Here is a 19,625-nt window from a genome sequence, read left to right as displayed (position 1 = left end):
GTTATTGCTCTTTTCCTATTCATAAGTGTTAGTAATGACAGATATATAAAAAAAGACTCTGGGATAGTTATCTATCATTGCTCCAATACTATGAAAATTCCCCCACAAACACGCACACGCATACCTGAAAGAACTAATATCTCCCTTTGCTCACATTTAGAGATGAACATAATAAAGTTCCTTCTCACCAAATCAAACTGTAATTGCCACAAGGTGGGTCATATCACCTAAGGGCCTCTTCAAACTCTACCCTTAAATCTCTTGTCTTTTTGCACCTCTTAACTCTACACCCCCCATCATCATCTGCCTTGAGACTCTCATTACCACACATTTCCACCATGATGTAAATCTGAAATGCAATTATGTAAAAATGTACATTTCTGTCATTACGGTTGTTATATGTAACAATTGCTACTGTTTGGTGTTTATTGAATATTATTACATTCTGTTGTGTTTTTGATATGTACAGTTCATTGGCTCTGAAGTATTTCATCAAGGCAATACCCACAAATGCTCAATTGCCATGAATGTAGCTTGGTAAATAAATGCAAACTAAAATAAATAAAATAAAAACAATTGCAAAATAAAATAAATGTATCTATCTATATATCTGTATCTATCCATATAGATATCATTGGCAGCACGTGATATCGAACTGCAGGACTGCAGCCCCCCCAGCTGTGAACCACAATGGTACAATCCAATAACTTACTTCCTCGCATAAAAAGTGAATCCAGACTGCTGCCTTACCAGTCTGGATTCAGGAAGAAGGCAGCAGACTACTAACTGCATAGACTGGAAGGGGATCAGACTGCAAGGTCAGCAGTCTTGCAACATTCACAAACAGGAACCAGGAAAACCAGAAGTGTGCATTCCAGTGCACATGAAAGCAGATGAGAATGAATCAAGCTGTTTGGAGTTTATCATTGCAGGTACATTATCAAAGCCAGCTTTGGATTTTATCATTGCAGGTACATTATCAAAGGTGTCTGGATTTATGGAGCAACAGCTCTGTGTGTGTGTGTGTGTGTGTGTGTGTGTGTGTGTGTGTGTGTGTGTGTGTGTGTGTATGTAATGCCCCAGTTGATTTATACTGGTGACTATAGAAAGAACTCAGGATACCTGCTGGTGGTGGTTAGAGACTATCTCAGACTTGAACCCTGTAGCCTGGGTTCAGGTAACAAGAGCCTGAATTCCCTACCCACCACCATCTATGAAACTTTTTCCAGATTTCTGCCTCATATTTTGTTCTGTTCTGTTCATCATAAAATCTATGGTTTCTGAATTTTTAATTCCTTAGATAGTTGATGGTGCAGTGGTAGCACTGTTGCCTCACAGCTAGAGGTTCTCTGGATTGATTCTTGGCTGGGGTGCCTTCTGTGTGGAGTCTGCATGTCCTCCCTGTGTTTGTGTGTGGGTTTGCTCTGGTGTCCTCCCATGTTACAAAGATGTGTCTGCAGTATTTCTCCCTGGGCATCTGCTGAAAATTAGCTTTTGTTCCAAGTCAGACTTTCCTGGTTAACAAATATTAAACAAATAAAATTGACAGGCATTTGCATTTTAGACTTCATATCCTTCAGAAAGTACATAGTAACACAAAACCTTTTATTCTAGCAATTTTCAAAGATTATAAGATGAATATTTGAAATGTATCCCTATTTTGGGACTGTATTCCCCCATTATTGGCTTTGTCCAGGATTTGTTTGCTAAGGCTGAGAGCTATGGTGAGAACTGAATTCACTGAATATGTCTGAGAACTGTATTCCCCTATTATTGGCTTTGTCCAGGTTTTTTTTTTTTTGCTAAGGGTTGAGAGCTATTGTGAGAACTGAATTCACTGAATATGTCTGAGAACTGTATTCCCCCATTACTGGCTTTGTCCAGGTGTTTTGTGCTAAGAGGTTGACAGCTATGGTGAGAACTGAATTCACTAAATGGTATCCATTTATGTTTCTGTCTTCCTCTCTTTCATAAAACAGCTGATTTGGCATAGTGGTATGTTGCTCTGACTGTTTTGCACAGGGTCCTGGGTTCAAGACTTGGCAGTGAAATGTATGGTGGTAACACTGCATTTTATATTAGCAACTTTCCAAGATTATACAAGCAATGTTTAAAATGTGTTCCTGGTTTTTCAAAACAAACTGTCCCCGATTTTGGCTCAAAATGTTGCTCTCCCTCTAATAATCGCTCCACAAAATGGCAATTTTGGAAGAAAATGAGAAAGATTTACAATTAATAAAATAAATGTTGGATTTTTCCACATTTCTTGTGCTGCGAAGTTGAGAGATACAGTTGAGTGTCGAGTAGATTTTACAAGGAGCTGACAGATGCAGAGGAAGAGAAGTTTATTGCTACTTATGCTAAGTCTGTTTGCATTGTTAATAGCACAACAGGTAGTGTACTTGCTTTTGATGCAGAAGGCTGTAGGTTTTACTCCCACAGGGGTGGATGCTGTTGTGCTGAGAATGTCCTCTTTGGCGAAGATACAAGCACTTTATTTGCAGATGAAACAATGAAGTATAAAGCTGTTTGCTAGAAGAAACCTCTTCATTAGTTACAGATCTCTTTAATGTGGAATTTTATAGATGACCTTTACTTCTGCAGAGATTGTGCATATTTACTGATACTGGTGGACTGCAGAAGTTTGAGTAGACTTTTATGATGGAAATGTTCTAAATTTGGCAGTTTTGTCATTATTGGTGCATGCATTTTTCTTCATTGTTTACTGGAAAAATGTTCAAAACAATACATTTAAAACACCCTCTAACTACTGTATTGTATTATACAAGGAATATACTTTAATACAATCAAGAAGGTGTATCACATAACACATGTATGTCTTATGTGTAAGGGGCCTATCATTTGAAAACAGCTCAAAGTTAATCTTTATACTAGCCAAATGTATTTTCTTTGAATGTGGATTTCAATGCTGTTTCAATTAATGTAAGTTTCAAGGACAGAGAAGTTTTAATGCTAAGTCTATTTTCATTGTGAGACTGCATTGCATTGTTTAGCAGATGTCTTAGTGTTTGTGCTGTAAAATGCAAAATAAAACTTTCAAATGAAATTCAAATCATCGTAGAAGTAAAGCAGTATGCACATTACAGTGTTTATGGTAAATGGGGCAAAATAGCCAAGCAAAGGGACATTGGAATGGCTGCAGGGGGGAGGCTCCATTCGACCATGATTTTGTGAGGGGGAAGGGCGGCAAACTCAAAGACAGCCCCAGCTGAACTATACCTCTCAACTGTCTAGATTTTCACAGAATGAATAGATTTTTGCTTTTTATTTTTTGTTTGTTCCTCATAAAAATTGTGGTTTTCTGGTAAATCATTTAGGAACTGCATCACCAAATAATGACAGACATTGAGTTTCAGACTTCATAACCTTCAGAAAAATGCATGCTAAAGCAAGACCTGTTATTCTATCAACCAAGTTTATACAAGAGCAATATTTAGTACTGTTTGTATGTTCCCCCAATATATTTGGACTTGGCCAAATTTCCTGCATTAACAGTTGAGAGGTAAGTGCAAATAAATTGCTTTATAGAATTAGACATATCCAAATCTCTCAACTGTCCCTGATTTTGGCTCAAAATGTTGCTCTCCCTCTAATAATCGCTCCACAAAATGGCAATTTTGGAAGAAAATGAGGAAGATTTACAATTAATAAATAACTGTAATAATCAGAGTTGTAGATTACTTTTATTTCAGAAATGCATGTAGATTTGTTTATTTTGTCAGCTGCTCAAGTTAACTGTACTAATATTAAAAAAGTTCCCTTTCTTTGACAAGTTCCCAGCTGTATTGTGTGGCTACTTTATATTTTTGCATCACATTTTTGGCCCATTTTTCATAAAATTGTAGTTTTCTGTCAAATTAGAGGCAAATCATTAAAGATTAAAGTTAGAAAATAATGACAGACATTTGAGTTTCAGATTTCATACCCTTCAGAAAATTCATACTAATGCAAGACCTACTATTCTATTAGAAAGTTTATAAGAGCAATATTTAAATATTGTCGTTATTTTTGGGCCTTTGTCCCACTTCTATGTATGGCTTTGTCCAGATTTCTTGCTCTGAGTTTGAGAGGTATGACAAATGTGCAAGGCCATCACAGACAGCAAGAGACATTTCAAATTGTCACATACTTGTTGCACCCCACTCCCCCATGTAGTGACTCTAGATGTATCCAAGCAAGGAAAGGAGCAGTTATGCAGTGTAAGCGTGCAGAGTATCCCGCCATCCAAGGTAGACACAAGTACTACAGCAGCTTTTCATCTGTCCTTGCTTGATTTTGCAGAATGTTCTGGTTTTCTGTCATATTTTTATACTGTTGATTTATGCGTCTTATTATTCATAAAGTGCCCATTGCTCTGTGTTTACGTAGTAATGCTTTCATGACCATCAGGTAAGCTTGTCTGAGACTGTAAGATGCAGGTAAGCTTAAATAAACATACTGTTAAAGAATTATCAACATTTAAACCCTTTTTGTTGTTGCCATGCAGAGAATTCTTACATAACTAGATAACCTATAGGCCTTGAGTATTGAAATGCATATGACAGTATTTGTAATAAAGGACAGGATTACAGTATTTTAAGAAGTTCATTACCTTTGTTGGAGACTTGCAGTTATCTTTGCAGGCTTTACCTGTAAACTAAACAGAATGCCATGTGTGATCCATAACCTGTGCAGTAATCCTTTAAGCAATTTATCTTGAGCTTGTTTCTTGTTTGCTGTTCATTTTTTTACTTTGACCATGTTTTCCCCATGAAACAAGAAGATTGTTGTCAGGCAGAAGGTCTTTTTTGGCTAAGAAACATTTCTACAAGTGGGGGTATCACAGAGATTGCTACTTTCAACATGTTACTTGGTACTTTTATAAAGCTGAATATAGATTATAATTAGAACTGCAGTGCAAGGAGAAGTGGTTTGAGTTGAGTGCTGCTTGTTTTTCTTATACTTGACTTTGACTGGCATTCCAGTAATGTATTTAAAAAGTAATGTCTTTTTTTATGCCTTGCAACCTTTTTGTTTCCATCTAGATATTAAGTAAGGTGTCATGCACCTAATGCATTGAAATATTTTTTTTCTTCTACACTTCATTTTGTCTTGCTTGGACTCTCATAATGACAGTTCGGCACCCAGGACAGCGTATTTAATTAAAGTTCCAGTTTTTGTGGTTTTGAGCATAGCCCCTCCCCTTTCTACTTAGCCACACCCATTCCCATTGGCCCCACCCGTTCAGCTATCTCCTGCAGCCCCCCTTTGATTTGAAGCCACCAGCCACCACTGAATTAGATATATAAATAGATGCAGATGCACACACAGAGAAAGAGTGAGTTATCAGATGGAACTCTTATTCATTTTATATACAGAAAACCTATGAAAGGGACAGTATTCTTTATTTGCAGATTGCACACACATGCAGTGACTCCACTATGTACAATTACATTCTGGTATGCACTTGGGGAACCTGATGAAGGAATAATGTTCTCTGAATGGGAAAGCATGAAATTTAGCTCTTTGCTTTACAAATGGACTATGGAGTTGGCTCTTTGTCATACAGGGATGAAGTGCTGCTATAATCAAGTTGTACCAGATTGAATTTACAGCTTAGGTACTGCTGGAACCAGCTGAGGAGTGGCCTTGTGCCAACTCACTTATTCTGGGTCAAGGACAGTGGTGTGATCTGCTGCTGTGCTGGGTGTCACAAAAAAGTAGAAGTACACTGTGGGGCATGAGGGCTTGGGGGTGTTAGGAGCTATCAAGCTGGAACAACAGTAGCCCTCTAGGACAGTGTTTACCTTCAGTGGTGGTGGGGTCATATCCAGGATCATGTACACATACCACCAAAAAAGAGAAGACAGCAATTGTATACAACAACCAGTACAGTCAGAGAAAAACAGAGATACCCACACATTTTGCCTAGGTCTTTGATAGGCAGTAACATGCATAGATGGTAGGAGAGACGTTTCCTGCAAGAAATTAAGAAAATAAATGCTGTCGCCACTCTCAGTATTATTTATTTATTTATTTCTGTTAATGAACTATATGACATGCAACAATGGCAGATGGCTTTCCAGGCATTTTCTGTATTTAATCTTGCAATATTTTGGGAATAGTTACCCAAAGCAAAGAAAAAAAAGAAAATAGAGAAGAACAATTACACAGAATGACACTAATGCATACGTGAATACACTGTTAGCAGCAATGACTGATACAAATAAAGTGCTGCACCATGGACCACGCATGATATTCTAGAATACTTACTATCAGAGAAAAAGTGTTACTTTAGAATAATGCCTGTTTACAAAGCAGCAGCACTGTGCCACAGTAACTCACTTAGACATTTAGAATCTAGCCCAATAATGACTGTTGGGCTCAGTGAGATAATAATTATATGCTAAAAATGACAAAAACATATATATTTACTTTTATACATCAGCAAACAAAAGCCTGTCCATGTAAAAATGATAAAAAGCATCACTATAAATCACAAAATGAACTGTATAGTACTTTATTTCACTACTAAGTGATTCCATCTCACATAGGTTTCATCAGAGTAAAACAAAACTGTTAAAAAGCCAAGCTTATACATCTTAAAGCTACCGATTAGATCTCAAATCCAATAAAAAAGTTAATTAATAGTCCTTAATGCTGTACTCAGAAAAAAAAATATTTAACTGTTTCTACGTCGGTTACAATCTGCCTTCTTTTGCTTCTGCAACTAGAAGTTAGAACCATGCAAAATATGTTGGGCTAAATAGGAAACAGTATTTTAAAGCAATTGCTTATGTCAGAATTACATACTAATATACAGCTATACATTCATGCACACACAACTGCTTTAAATATGATAGTACACTCAGCACTGTGTGTATGTTTGTCAGAAAATTATAATTTCAATTTAATATAGGTGATACTGAAAACTATTTGCAGGATTTGTATTTCTAATTCTGTTCTGTTTGATTTCTGGATTTTCTATTACTCATTATATAAGTCTGCGCGTACACACACACACACACACACACACACACACACACACAGAAAATGAATCATGTTAATATATGTAATCATTAAATACATTCAGTGATAAAAGTCATACCTGTCTTTCAAGCTTCTGTTGTCGTAGGTTGCTGCCTTCATCATCTAAAACGCTACAAAGAAAGATAATATCCCAGTCAATAAATGGCAGTTAAAATGTGGCAAAAATGGACAGTTTCTAGGTTCAGAATACAGCAGTGTGATATAGCTTATTTAGTGATAAATAAATGTAACCTATTACAAAGTGAAGCCGAGTTAAGGTCATTCACTAGGCCATGAGCCACATACTTGCACAGTTTAAATTATGTCCTTAAACATATTTTATTTTCGCTCTACATGCTTTGGTAATACAATCAAATATAGATAAATGGGGGGTTATTTTTTATTCCAGATACTCATCTTATTCCATTCCAGTTTTTGTCTTGATATGTGTAACAATATGTAGAATTGCACAAAAATGTACTTAGTAACCACCAACACTATTCATATATGAAACATGGGATTAGTGATTATTTCTTAGTTAAATATTTGAATTAATTAGATGGGAACATTAGTTCATTAAAGCAGTGAGTCTTTGTAACTATCAAAGTGTTGCAAAGTAAATGTAGTTTGTATTGTAGCTATCAAAGTGCTGCACAGTAAATGCAGTTTGCATTTTCACTGTCAAAGTGCATCTGTAAATGATGATCATTTTCAGTAAAGACAACGTAGAATATGAAAAATTAAGTTCAGTGTGGTTCATTTCAAATGTATCTATGTGCTTTTTTAAAACATGTAGCCTTTTTGAAGAAATAATTTCATGCTACATGTTTTCAGGAGCAGTCCAGGACACTGTGCCTATCTGGTTGACTTGCTCATAGTCAAACAGTAAGGAAGTTGTAGAAATCGGTCTCACATCACCAAACAGTTGTTTCCCACTGCCTTTACAGAATTTGATCTAAAATCTATTTTCCACTGAATTTATTCTTGCTTTAAAAAGAAAACAAGGGTCACCCACACCCATGCACACACAAAAGGAAAAAAATAGTCCTTTAGATTTAGGAATTAGAATGAAAAAAAAGGTTGAATGTAACTTGAAAGCAGAAAACCATGCATGTAGTTTGTTTTTCGTGTCACTGTCATACAAGGTTCTGTTACTACTGCTTCATCCCAGGGTCTTACTCTGTTAGGCAAAACAGGATTAAACAAATTACCTGTGTCATAAGATCTGAAAAACTAAGCAAATGAGCACATATCTATGCAACTGTGTATGTAGGGTTGCCACCTTTCTACTGTGCCATTTCCTGACAAACAAACCCCGCCCCATACACAATCAAGCCACACCCATTCCCTTTAATAACCACGCCCCTTTACTCTAGCTCCCTTCAGCACAAGTCTTTAATATCACATACAGTTACCAATTAGTAGAAAAATGTGCAATGAGTCAGAAGTAAATTAAAAAAAACTTTATTTAGCAATATTTAATTCAAGGGTTCACTACATACAACAGTACATCACACACAAGCATGGGAAGACTAAGCCCAAGTCTAATATCACATGTAGGTAGTACTAAAATGGAAATACAGTTACTTAGATATTCTTCTTCTTCTTCTTCTTTTGGCTTTTCCCAGTTAGGGGTCGCCACAACGGATCACCGTCCGCTCATGATTGGCAGTGGAGTTTTACGGTGTCGAGTTGCCAGCTCGGCACCCAACCTGCCACAGAAGGCACACACACCCACATATTCACACCTAGGGCCAATTTAGTGTGTCCAATCCACCTACAGCATGTCTTTGGGATGTGGGAGGAAACTGGAGCACCCGGAGGAAACCCACGCGACCACAGGGAGGACATGCAGAACAGTTACTTAGATATTAAAAACACCAATTCATTCAAAACAGTACATTAAGGGTTCACCACACACAATAGTAAAAGAAAAGCAATTGTTTAAAGTGTCTTCACAGTTTTGCTAGAAATCATTGCTTATACTTGAAGCTATATTTGGCATTTGATCTAGCAGCCTCAAGTAATGGCTGGTTATTTTTCACAAATGAATAAAACTGCGAACAACTCATGTTAAAGTTTAGCATGACCTGCAACTCTGCCTTCACAAGAGACACAAGCATTCTATTTCTTGTATCAGTCCACACATTCCCCATAAGTGAAAAAACCCTTTCCACAAAGATATTGCTGGGGGGATTGAAAGGGCAAACTGCACCAGTCTGTAAAGTGGCTTGCAGTCTGGAGATTTACTAAAAAAAGTCACCCGGCGATCACTTACAGATGCCTCTGTCATCTGTAACAGGACTGGCAATGCAGCAGTTAAAGTACAGTAGTCTGAGTAAAGTGCTTCAATGTCCACATCCAATTTGAAGAGGTCTGCAACTGTACGCAGTTCTGGCCAAGTTACAGGATGTTGGAGGTGCATAGCTTTAAAGGGACGATTATCATAGTCAAACCACTTCTGTAGGTAACAAAGTGCTTTACTGTAAAAATCACAGAAGGTCCTACAGACATGCTGTGCAACAGCTGGAGTAAAGTGCTGTAAGGCAGATGAAACTTTAGCATCAAAGAACTAGTCATCTAGCCTTCTCTGCAACTCATCTTTCAAACTTTTCATCACGGTGTACAACTCAGGAGCAGAGAGAGTGTTACTTTCAAGTTTTGCTATAGACTTGTGGAATACCTGCAGGACGTAGTGCATGAAATGTATGTAACACTCTGCCTCCGAGACATCCCCACTGATGCCATCTTCATCAGCCTCCACAAATTTCCAGATAAGGGGGTGACAGTCCTCAGGCCCTTGACTAATAAAATAACTTTTAACAGCAGGCCAACATTCTACCAGCCTCGCCACAGCTGGGAACAAAGACAGCCACCTTGTTACAACATGCTGCATGATTTCCCTAAAGTCCTGGTCTAGGAAAGAATAGAAGCCTTTCAACAGTGCCATTTTTTTAGCAGATGTTGAAAACCCACTATGTACTTTCAAAATCAGAGTCTCCACATCAAACTTTGCAAGGGACTTGCTTGCATGCTTGGCACAGTTATGTATTACGTGGCATAAACAGTTTGCTGCAATGATGTGAGGCACCTCAGATTTCAAACTTTTAAAAACAGACCTGTGCTTTCCATAACTGACTGAGGCATTGTCTGCAGCATAGCTAGCAATGTTTTGTACTTGGAGTCCTTTATGCACAAGGATGTCCTTTATTCTAGTAAAGATACATTCAGAACTTTTGTTATGATCGTCGTAGAAATCAAGGAGTTTCTGTTGTGTGCCATGGGTGTGAGTAAAGTACTGAATAACTAAAGGGAACATTTTTCTGTTCCCTTTATTGGATGCATCTGATCCCACTGAGAAATAGGAATTGCCAAGTTCCTGCAGAAGGAGCTCCTCTGAATGAGGTGCAAGAACATTCATGACAATACTCTCAGATTTTGTCTTCCCACAGCTGAATTTTGAAGCCAAAGCAGAATCAGGGAAGACTGTCAGTGCCAGCTTACCTCCACAATCTATGGATACATATGAGTGACCGTGTTTCACTCCATGATAGACTGCTGTCATTTCAGCTGCAGTCACTTTGGAAGCTTCACTGGTTGCACTACGTGGCTGAATAAACTTGGTCATTACAAGGTCCTACCTCTGGAGCTGAAGGCTTTGCTGATGTTTGTCTGACTTCTGATGGCTTTTCAATGCCTTTTCCCCATCCCATTTTACAGTGAAAATTGTTCCACAGGATGTGAACTTTGCCATGGCATCTGCATTTGGAACAGGTCACACCCATGAGTAGCTTTGCTCCCACACCTTATTATAACTGCAGAAAAACCTCTTAGGAGACATGTTTTCAGCCTCTTCTTGATGATCCATTGACCTTTTCCTGAACATGATTCGTGCAGGATCCTTGCTCAACACTACAATAAACCAAAACAGCTATTAATACAAAATCAAAACACTTGTGGCCAACACCAGTGCCTGGTGGGGCCTGTGTCAGTCAGTAGCCACTAGCCAGAGTTGATCACATTCACATGTGAATGTCCAGACTTTCACACCCTAGTAATACCAAAAAAAAAGAGAGACTCCACATGAAAAATTAACAGTGAAGGTAAAGCAATGAAAGGCAGAAGCAACTCCTTTCTGAGGGACATTCTGCAGCTGTTACACATAAACCTGGTGTGACAGCAGAATATGCACAGAAGGCATTCAACTGTGTGTAAAACACACGGGTCAGACACTACAGCAATGCACCACGTTAAGACCCTCTACTGTTATGTAGAACCAAATGCAAAAGTTATCCAGCTGAGTCTGAACACTGTGGACTGACAAGATAAAGACGAAATACATGGTAGCTCAGCAATCATACCTTCTGGCTACACCTGTAATAACTTGCATAAAGACAAACCGGACAGTGTGGGCCGACACGATGATAAAGATGAAATATGTAGCTCAGCAATCATAATACCCTCTGGCTGCAACAGTAATAACTTGCGTAACGATAAAATAGACCGTATGGGCAGACATGATAAAGATGAATTCTGTAGCCCCACAGTATTCCAGATGCAACACCCCATATTAAGTGCAATTTCTCTTAGCACAGAGACCAGTCAACTTGGGGCTGGTTTCTCCCCTTTTCCACTCCAGATCCCCACCACCACCTCCCACTGGCACAGTTATAGAGTTGAGCATAGTGGCCAAGTGAAGACCTCCAGCACCCCATTTATCAAAAAGTGCTTTGGGCCCCCATTCAAGCAGTTGAGACACACTGAGGTCTGATTTATATACACACGGGAAAGGCTGGCACAAGTTTACTAACTATGCCCCCTTTTCCACAGACTACAAGGTAATCATTGCCACCTACTCCTTATAAGCAACTTTAAGGCCCTAACAAAGTGTGTTCAGTCTTACTGTGCAATAGTAATAAACATTGGTAGTTTGACCAATGCCAACGTAGAGTGGCCCACAGTGTCACTAAATAAATATGCAAGTAGTCTCAAAACTTAAATATTTACACAACGAAACATTTAAACATATTTAATAAGAAAATATCCAGTATATATTCACTGTAACAAGCTCAAAACCACATGAAATATTTCACATTGATAGTCCCAAAGTAAAGCAGCTACATTAAGCCTTATTATATACCCAAGACAGTACACCTAGAAAGAAAAACAGGTCAAGGTAAACAACGGTGATGACAGACTAGAAAAGACAGTTCTACAGTCCAAGCATTTTATACAAATCATGTAGTCATTATATATTCACTGTAACATCAAAGTACAAAACCACATGAAAGATTTAAAATAACGTTGCAGTAAAAACAGCCAAACTAAGCCTTGGTATAGATGGTATACCCTAGAAAACACAGATAAAGGTAAACAGTGATGACAAGCTAGACAAATAGCTACATTAACCCTCACTATATACCGAAGACGGTACACCCTAGACATAGACACCCTAGAAAGAAAACACAGGTCAAGGTAAACATCACGGTGATGACAGACTAGAAAAGACAGTTCTACAGTCCAGGCATCTTATACAAATCATGTAGTCATTATATATTCACTGTAACATCAAAGTACAAAACCACATGAAAGATTTAGAACATTGCAGTAAAAACAGCCAAAGTAAGCCTTGGTATACCCTAGAAAATGCAGATCAAGGTAAACATTGCAGTGATGACAAACTAGAGAAATGATAGTTCTACAATCATAGCAAGAACCCTATGTAACTCATAGTCAGTATACATTCACTGTAACATCAAAGTGCACCCACATGAAAAATAATAAATCAAAGTGCACCCACATGAAAAATAAAAAATTACAATAACTGCAGTTAAAAACAGCCAAACCAACCCTTGCTATATATCTCAGTCTGCAGACAGTATCCTAGAAACTACAGATAAAGAATAAGATAGAAGTGGTGATTACAAACTAGAAATTGTTCTAGTTGATAATCACCACAACATGTTGAACATCTAGATATAGTTACACAAATCTTATACAAATCATGTGTTGTCACCATCAATGAATGAGATAGTGCCAGCACAGCTAGTGAATTAATATAAGTTTAATACTTAAAAATTCAGTAGTAGCTATGCTGTGGCAGTATCTCATTCCCCTTGCCACACTAAGCTTTGAAAATCTACCTCAATCCACCGAAGATATCCCGAACTGCAAACATCCGAACCAGCAAAGAAATTTCAGACCTTAAGTAAGTACCTCACCGACCTTTTTTAGTAAAAGGTAACATATACCTGAGAGCACCGCCTTTTATCCCTTAATTTTCATGGGCTTTTGTGGGCATTGACTCGCAAATCTAAGTGTTGATTGGCTGCTTGCTGCATGCGCCTCTTCTGCAGCAAGCAGCCAATCAACCAAGACGGCAATGTCATTTTTTTTTAGTTAGCGTACAGACGCGCTGACATTGTGCTTTGTATTTCCGGACTCTCCGAGCGAGAACCGGAGAACTTGAGTGCCCTACTGATTTCCGGACACTCTGGGAAAAAAAGGGAGGGGTGGCAATGCTATGTGTATGGGAGGTTCACAGCTAAGTGAAATGTTTAGAAATGCAAATGGAGTTGTTTTGGAGAGGGCACAGATAAGGATACCGGAGGAAAGGAAAAGATAGGACAAGCAGGACAGGAATGTGAGGGGTGAAAAGAAGAGTGGTTAGACAGTAGGAAAAAGAGGAGAAGGTTTGGTAATAGCAGAACTAGGAAGGCAGAGTTTTCAAGAGAAACTAGAAACAAAAGGGGGGATACGGGAATGAGGATTCCCTTTGAATTCTTGATAGATCTATTCTAAGAATTTTAGTTCAAAGAATTAATTGTATTCCAAGACAAAACTCAGACTCAATAAACAAAATAAGGTTGTGCACATTGCAGGGTGATTCACCCCCCCCACCCTTACTGCTGAACTTATGGTTTACCTTTAAAACCACGTATTGCAGAAGGGCAAACAGAACATTTCCGAAAGGCAGTCTGCAAGATTTGCAAATGCTGAACGGAAAAAGGTTCGAATGAGCAATGAGCAAATGCACAATGAGATTCGCTCATTGCACATTCAACATTCAGGGGCGGATTGCACTATAGTGGGGATTGGGAAATGGTTCCTTTCCCCACTATAGTGTGATATCGGAGTTAGAATAATAAAGTAGGAGGAGTGTGGGGGTGCAGGGGGCCTTGCCCCCCTGCTTTACAATGTATTTTTTTTTCGACTTTATGTTTGAAAAACAGCAAATCTGCTGTTCGATTTGCTGTTTTTTCAACATGAAGGTTTGTCGACATTGTTAGTTTCATGGTTTTGAGTCACTCGTATTAGCACTCGAACCACTGTAATTCGCAGTTTTAAAGGTAAACCAAACTTATACATGTCTTTCATTAAGAGAAGTTTAACTGCAATGGGAATTTTCAAGTGACTTTAGCTGAAATTATGATTTATTGCCATGGCTTAATATCATTTAAATCTCAGAACTTTAAGTGTAGACGAGTTTTACCAAGCCCCCATGTCTGTATGATATATTTCTATCAACATAAACCCACACTTTCAATTTGACACTATATAAATCCCTCTGTCGATATTAATTTTCATATGCACTGTATTTATCATTATTTAATCTCTGTACTGCATAGTATACTTATTTTGGAGCATTTCCCCTTGGGCCTCCACTGCAAAAAGGAGTAACCTTCACTTACCCACTGGGACCAACTAGTAAAAAACAGCAACACATTTCAAACATGAGCAAAAAGCCACTGAATACTTAAAAACATTTATCATTCTTTATTCAACACTTAAACAGGTAAGTGTTTTCATCCAAACCATTATAGAGGACTTCATCAGAACGGTTGTGTTAAAAAACACAGGGTGTTTATAACCCTGACCATAAAAGATCACCACTGACACCAATCAATTCTTAAAACAATACAGGAAATCAGGAATTCTACATACCCACTATCTGGAAGAAAGTCTACATGCTTCCCCTACATAAAGGTGATAACAGCTCTGATACCTCCAACTTCCATCCCATCACTATCTTCTTCTTCTTTCGGCTTTTTACGGTTAGGGGTCGCCACAGCGGATCACCTGTCCGCTCATGATTGGCAGTAGAGTTTTACGCTGTTGAGTTGCCAGCCCAGCGCCCAACCTTCCATGGAAGGCACACACATGCACACACTCATTCCTAGGGCCAATTTAGAGTGTCCAAACCACCTACAGCATATCTTAGGGATGCGGGAGAAAACTGGAGCACCCGGAGGAAACCCAAGCGACCACAGGGAGGACATGCAGACTCCACACAGAAGGTACCCCAGCCAAGGATTGAACCGGAGAACCTCTTGCTGTGAGATGGCAATGCTAACCATTGTGCCACAGTGGCTGCGCTTCCATCCCATCACTATACTGAGCCCTATTTCTAAAAGCTTAGAAAAATGCATACACACCCAGCTCCAGCAATACCTCCTGAACAATAATCTTCTATCTTCCTGTCAACACGGTTTCCGCCCCACCCATAGTACTATCACTGCTCTCCTATCATTCACAAATACTTTTAACCAAGTGTGTAATGAAGGAAAACTTGTCTCCTCCCTCTTCCTTGATCTATCCAAGGCATTCAACACCATCTCCCACACCGTACTTCTCTCCAAGCTTTCAACTTTGAGCCTGTCCCCACCAACTCTGCTGTGGTTTTCCAACTACCTATCTAATAGAAAACAATACACTATATGGCTTAACTCAACCTCACCATTCCTTGATACCCCCACAGGAGTCCCTCAAGGATCCATATTAGGCCCTCTACTTTTCAGTATTTTCATTAACGACTTTCATTCTTGTGTTCCCAACAACTCTGTTTTTCAATATTCAGATGACGCAACTATAATATGAATCCTCCAACACAATACCTGAACTACTTGCACACACTCAGCAAGCATTCTCCTCCTTTGAAAACACGATGACTAACAATCATCTCACACTCAATCTAAACAAAACCAAACTTCTTCTCTTCTCCCCTAAGAAAACCATTATTATCAACAAACCAAATTTTAAAATCTACTCATTAAATAAAACTACCCTAAAAGTTGTCTCACATACAAAACTGCTAGGCCTCACCATTGATGAAAGCTTAATCTTTGACCAGCACATCCACAACAACATTAAAAAACCCATGAAAAGCTAGGAACCCTCTACAGGCATAAACACTTCCTCAACCCCATTACCAAACAAACCTTGGCCTCTACCTTCCTACTACCATCCCTTCTATATGGTGCCCCCTTCTAACTAACATTTGCACATCCCTAAAAACCAAAATGGAAACCTGTTATAATAAAATTGCCATATTTGCAACTAATGCCACCTACTCCTCCCACCACTGTTCCTTACTTCAAGCACTCAAATGGCTTGAGCTACCACAATACCTTATTCATCAACAACTGATTATAGCCCACAAAATTAAATATAAAGCTCTCGACTGTCCTGCTTTCTCCTCCACTCTAACTCAATACCACCCAAACAGACCACTTAGATCAAAAAATGAGACCCTGCTACTCGTCCAAAAACCTACACTCCCTGCTGGGCATGCACTCTACTCTTACTGCATTGCCAAACTCTGGAACGCACTCCCAACATCACTGAGAGCCAGCAATTTTGCTAGATCCTTCAAAGACACCCTCCATTTACAACTACCCATTAGCAGTGCTCCTGCTCCACAACCTACATAACCTGACCCCTTCCAACTGTCCTTTGTATATTTGTACTTATATCTTATGCAATTGTTATATACTCTTATGACTGTTAAACTTCAACAGTACATATGTTTAGCATTTTGACTTGTAGCTAATAGTTGTTTTTTAACGTCAATTTGTACCCTAACTGTATGTTGTACTTGTGTCAATTTACTGTATGTTGTACTTATGTTTACTTGGAGCTTTCCTCTCCAGGCCTCCACTGAAAATGGGCTGGCCCAGTGGACACTCCTGGCAAACAAATGTAAAACAAATAAAATAAATAATACTACTGTAAAAAAAAAAGGGCAGCATACTCAATACATTACAATGATACCCTTACATCAATAACTGATTAATGAAATAGTATTACAAAATATGAAAAATACATTTAAGAATGCTGTCAGTGGATACTATTTCATTTAACCCAGGAAGTCTATCAGCAGCAGTAATAAGTTGCCATTTCAATTCTAAGGCTTCCAGCCTGAGTTTCCAGAGGCCACCCACTTAGATCGACATAAACAGAATCCAACATCATAAATTTAAAATGATGATTCACAAATTCATTATAACATCTAGCTAGGGCATTACTTGGGTTATTTTTCTCAACATCATATAAATGTTCATAAATATGCTCTTTAAACACACTTTAGTTTTTTCTTATAAAGAATCCCAGGCAGTCAGTAACAGGCCACATATACTGCCCTTTTTGATCTACAATTAATGTAGTCTTGTTGACCTATTCATTCCCATTAATGTCACCCTTATCACCTTCCATAATATATTCAGACTGCTTACATGCACCAAACTTATAGGTGCCCTTTTTGTTACCTCTGTGGTAACCCATATTAGGGAAATGTATTTCCAACACATTTTTGATAGTCCTATGCATCTTATACAGAATCTTTTTGCATTATCCAGGGTTCAACTAATATCATTACCTAATCTACAAATATTCCAGTTTTGACCCAAAACTTGTTTTTAATTTCTTTATAGTCCATGATGTAAGTCAAAACAATTGCCTTATAAGAGGCACTAACCTTTGAATGCTGGTTGGAAAATTCAACATTGGTACCTAAAAGGGGAACATAAATACCCAAACTTTTTTTTCTACTAACGTCATGGGAAGTTTCATTTATTAAATCACTAGGGTAGCCTCTTGCTAATCACATTTCTTTTCATTTCATTATTTCCTCAGAAAATAACCCTGATTTTAGATACCATTCTAGCTTCATGAACCATTTGCCCCCTAACTATTGCTTTTCTGTGATGCAAAGTGTGGCAGCTAGAAAAATGCAACAAGGTGTTAGTGTGTGTGTGGGTTTTCTGAAGATCTCAGAAGCAAAGATTTTTCTATTTAGATCTTTAAATAATTTCACATGAAAAAACATCAATCTGTTCTCCTAAATTACTAATGGTAAACTGGAAAAAATCTGTAGATGTATTAACAAAATACATAATTTGTTCTAATTGCTTGAGACTACCCTTCCAAAAATACAAATATCATCCAAAAATCAGACATATAGACTGCAGTGTTCTCTAAAAGAGGAATTAAATATAAACAATACTGGCATAAATGGGAGTACAAGTGGCCCCCATATCTATACCTGTAATTGTATGACAGAAGGATCCCAAAAATATATAAAGTTCTTATGCAACACAAGCTCCAATAAAGTGGCTAGACAATTGATTTCTCAGCTCTGATAAGTAAATTCATTCAAATATTCTACAAACCATTTAAGTCCAATATCATAGGGAAAAAACAAGAATAAATCCTTAACATCAATTGTCACAGAAAATGAAATTTTCTTCAAACAATGAAGTCACAATTCTCAAAAGAAAGACCCAGAAATCCTTCAAAGTATAAGTGTTCTTCTGAAATCCATCCTTAAGCCTAAAGTCCATATACTAGGCTAAAGGGTATGTTTTAGAATTAGTGGCATTAACTATAAGTCACAGAGGTGGACCCCCCCCCCAAATCTTTATGAATTTTGGAGATACCAAAAACTCCAGGTATAGCATAATAATCATTTTAATGCACTGCATAAATCCACATCAATCTATCCTACTATTAATAGGTCATGAAGATGGTGATCAATTCTCAGGTAAGAAATATTAATTTCATTAATCTCTTGATAAGTATCCTGCCTTAAAATATTATCCGTCTTATTAATATAAGCCACAGTGTTCCACATCACTAAGCCTCCACTTTTATCCAGCTTCATTACCCTAATGGAGTTATCACTGCATACTTGTATGAGAAGATTTTTTTCCTTACTATTTAAATTGTGAAAAATCTTAAATTTACTTTTATTAAAAATATTTCTAAATTCCATTTCTCACATCCTTTTAAATAATTGCAGAGTACGGTTTAAAGGTAGATGAATAACACTCTTTTTGCAAAAATTAGAATTAGTGCTAGAGTAGTTTTAGTAAACAAATGCTATTAAATAAATAAACAAACTAATATTTATTTATATAAGCCAACTTCTCTTCTTAAATCACAGACAGCAAAACACATGCGACACTAAAATTATGGGTGAAGCCACATGTTAATGCAACTCTCAAAGGGAGTGGCTACTTCTGATTAATCATGAGCTTTCCCCAGAAATGTTCTTAGCTCCCAATGATATTTGCTGAGTGATTCAGAGAATATGTTGATGGTGTTCACCAATTCACTTTCATAGAAGTACTACTATAGGTAAATACAGCAAAGCCATGGGGTGAATAATGTGTGTGTGTGTGTGTGTGTGTGTGTGTGTGTGTGTGTGTGTGTGTGTGTGTGTGTGTGTGTGTATATATATATATATATGTGTGTGTGTGTATGCATGTGTGTGTGTGTATATACATATATATATATATATATATATATATATATATATA

At 37.8% G+C, this 19,625-nt stretch overlaps 1 protein-coding gene across 5 annotated transcripts in view; it reads right to left on the bottom strand.

The window, feature by feature from the left end:
* TUB (TUB bipartite transcription factor) overlaps nucleotides 1–19,625 on the bottom strand; it is a 1,349,284-nt gene that overhangs the window by 609,236 nt on the left and 720,423 nt on the right. For all 5 annotated transcript variants that reach the window (XM_044082798.1, XM_044082804.1, XM_044082799.1 and 2 more), the window contains exon 2: nucleotides 7,109–7,160. In XM_044082798.1, coding sequence (XP_043938733.1) covers nucleotides 7,109–7,160 — 52 coding nt within the window. The remainder of the gene's footprint in view (nucleotides 1–7,108; nucleotides 7,161–19,625) is intronic.

The sequence above is a fragment of the Protopterus annectens genome, chromosome 9.part0 (assembly GCF_019279795.1).
Source record: "Protopterus annectens isolate FY-2018-M chromosome 9.part0, PAN1.0, whole genome shotgun sequence".
Taxonomy (NCBI): domain Eukaryota; kingdom Metazoa; phylum Chordata; order Ceratodontiformes; family Protopteridae; genus Protopterus; species Protopterus annectens.
The sequence above is the reverse complement of the archived record's forward strand: the minus strand, read 5'-3'. Positions and strand labels throughout refer to the sequence as shown.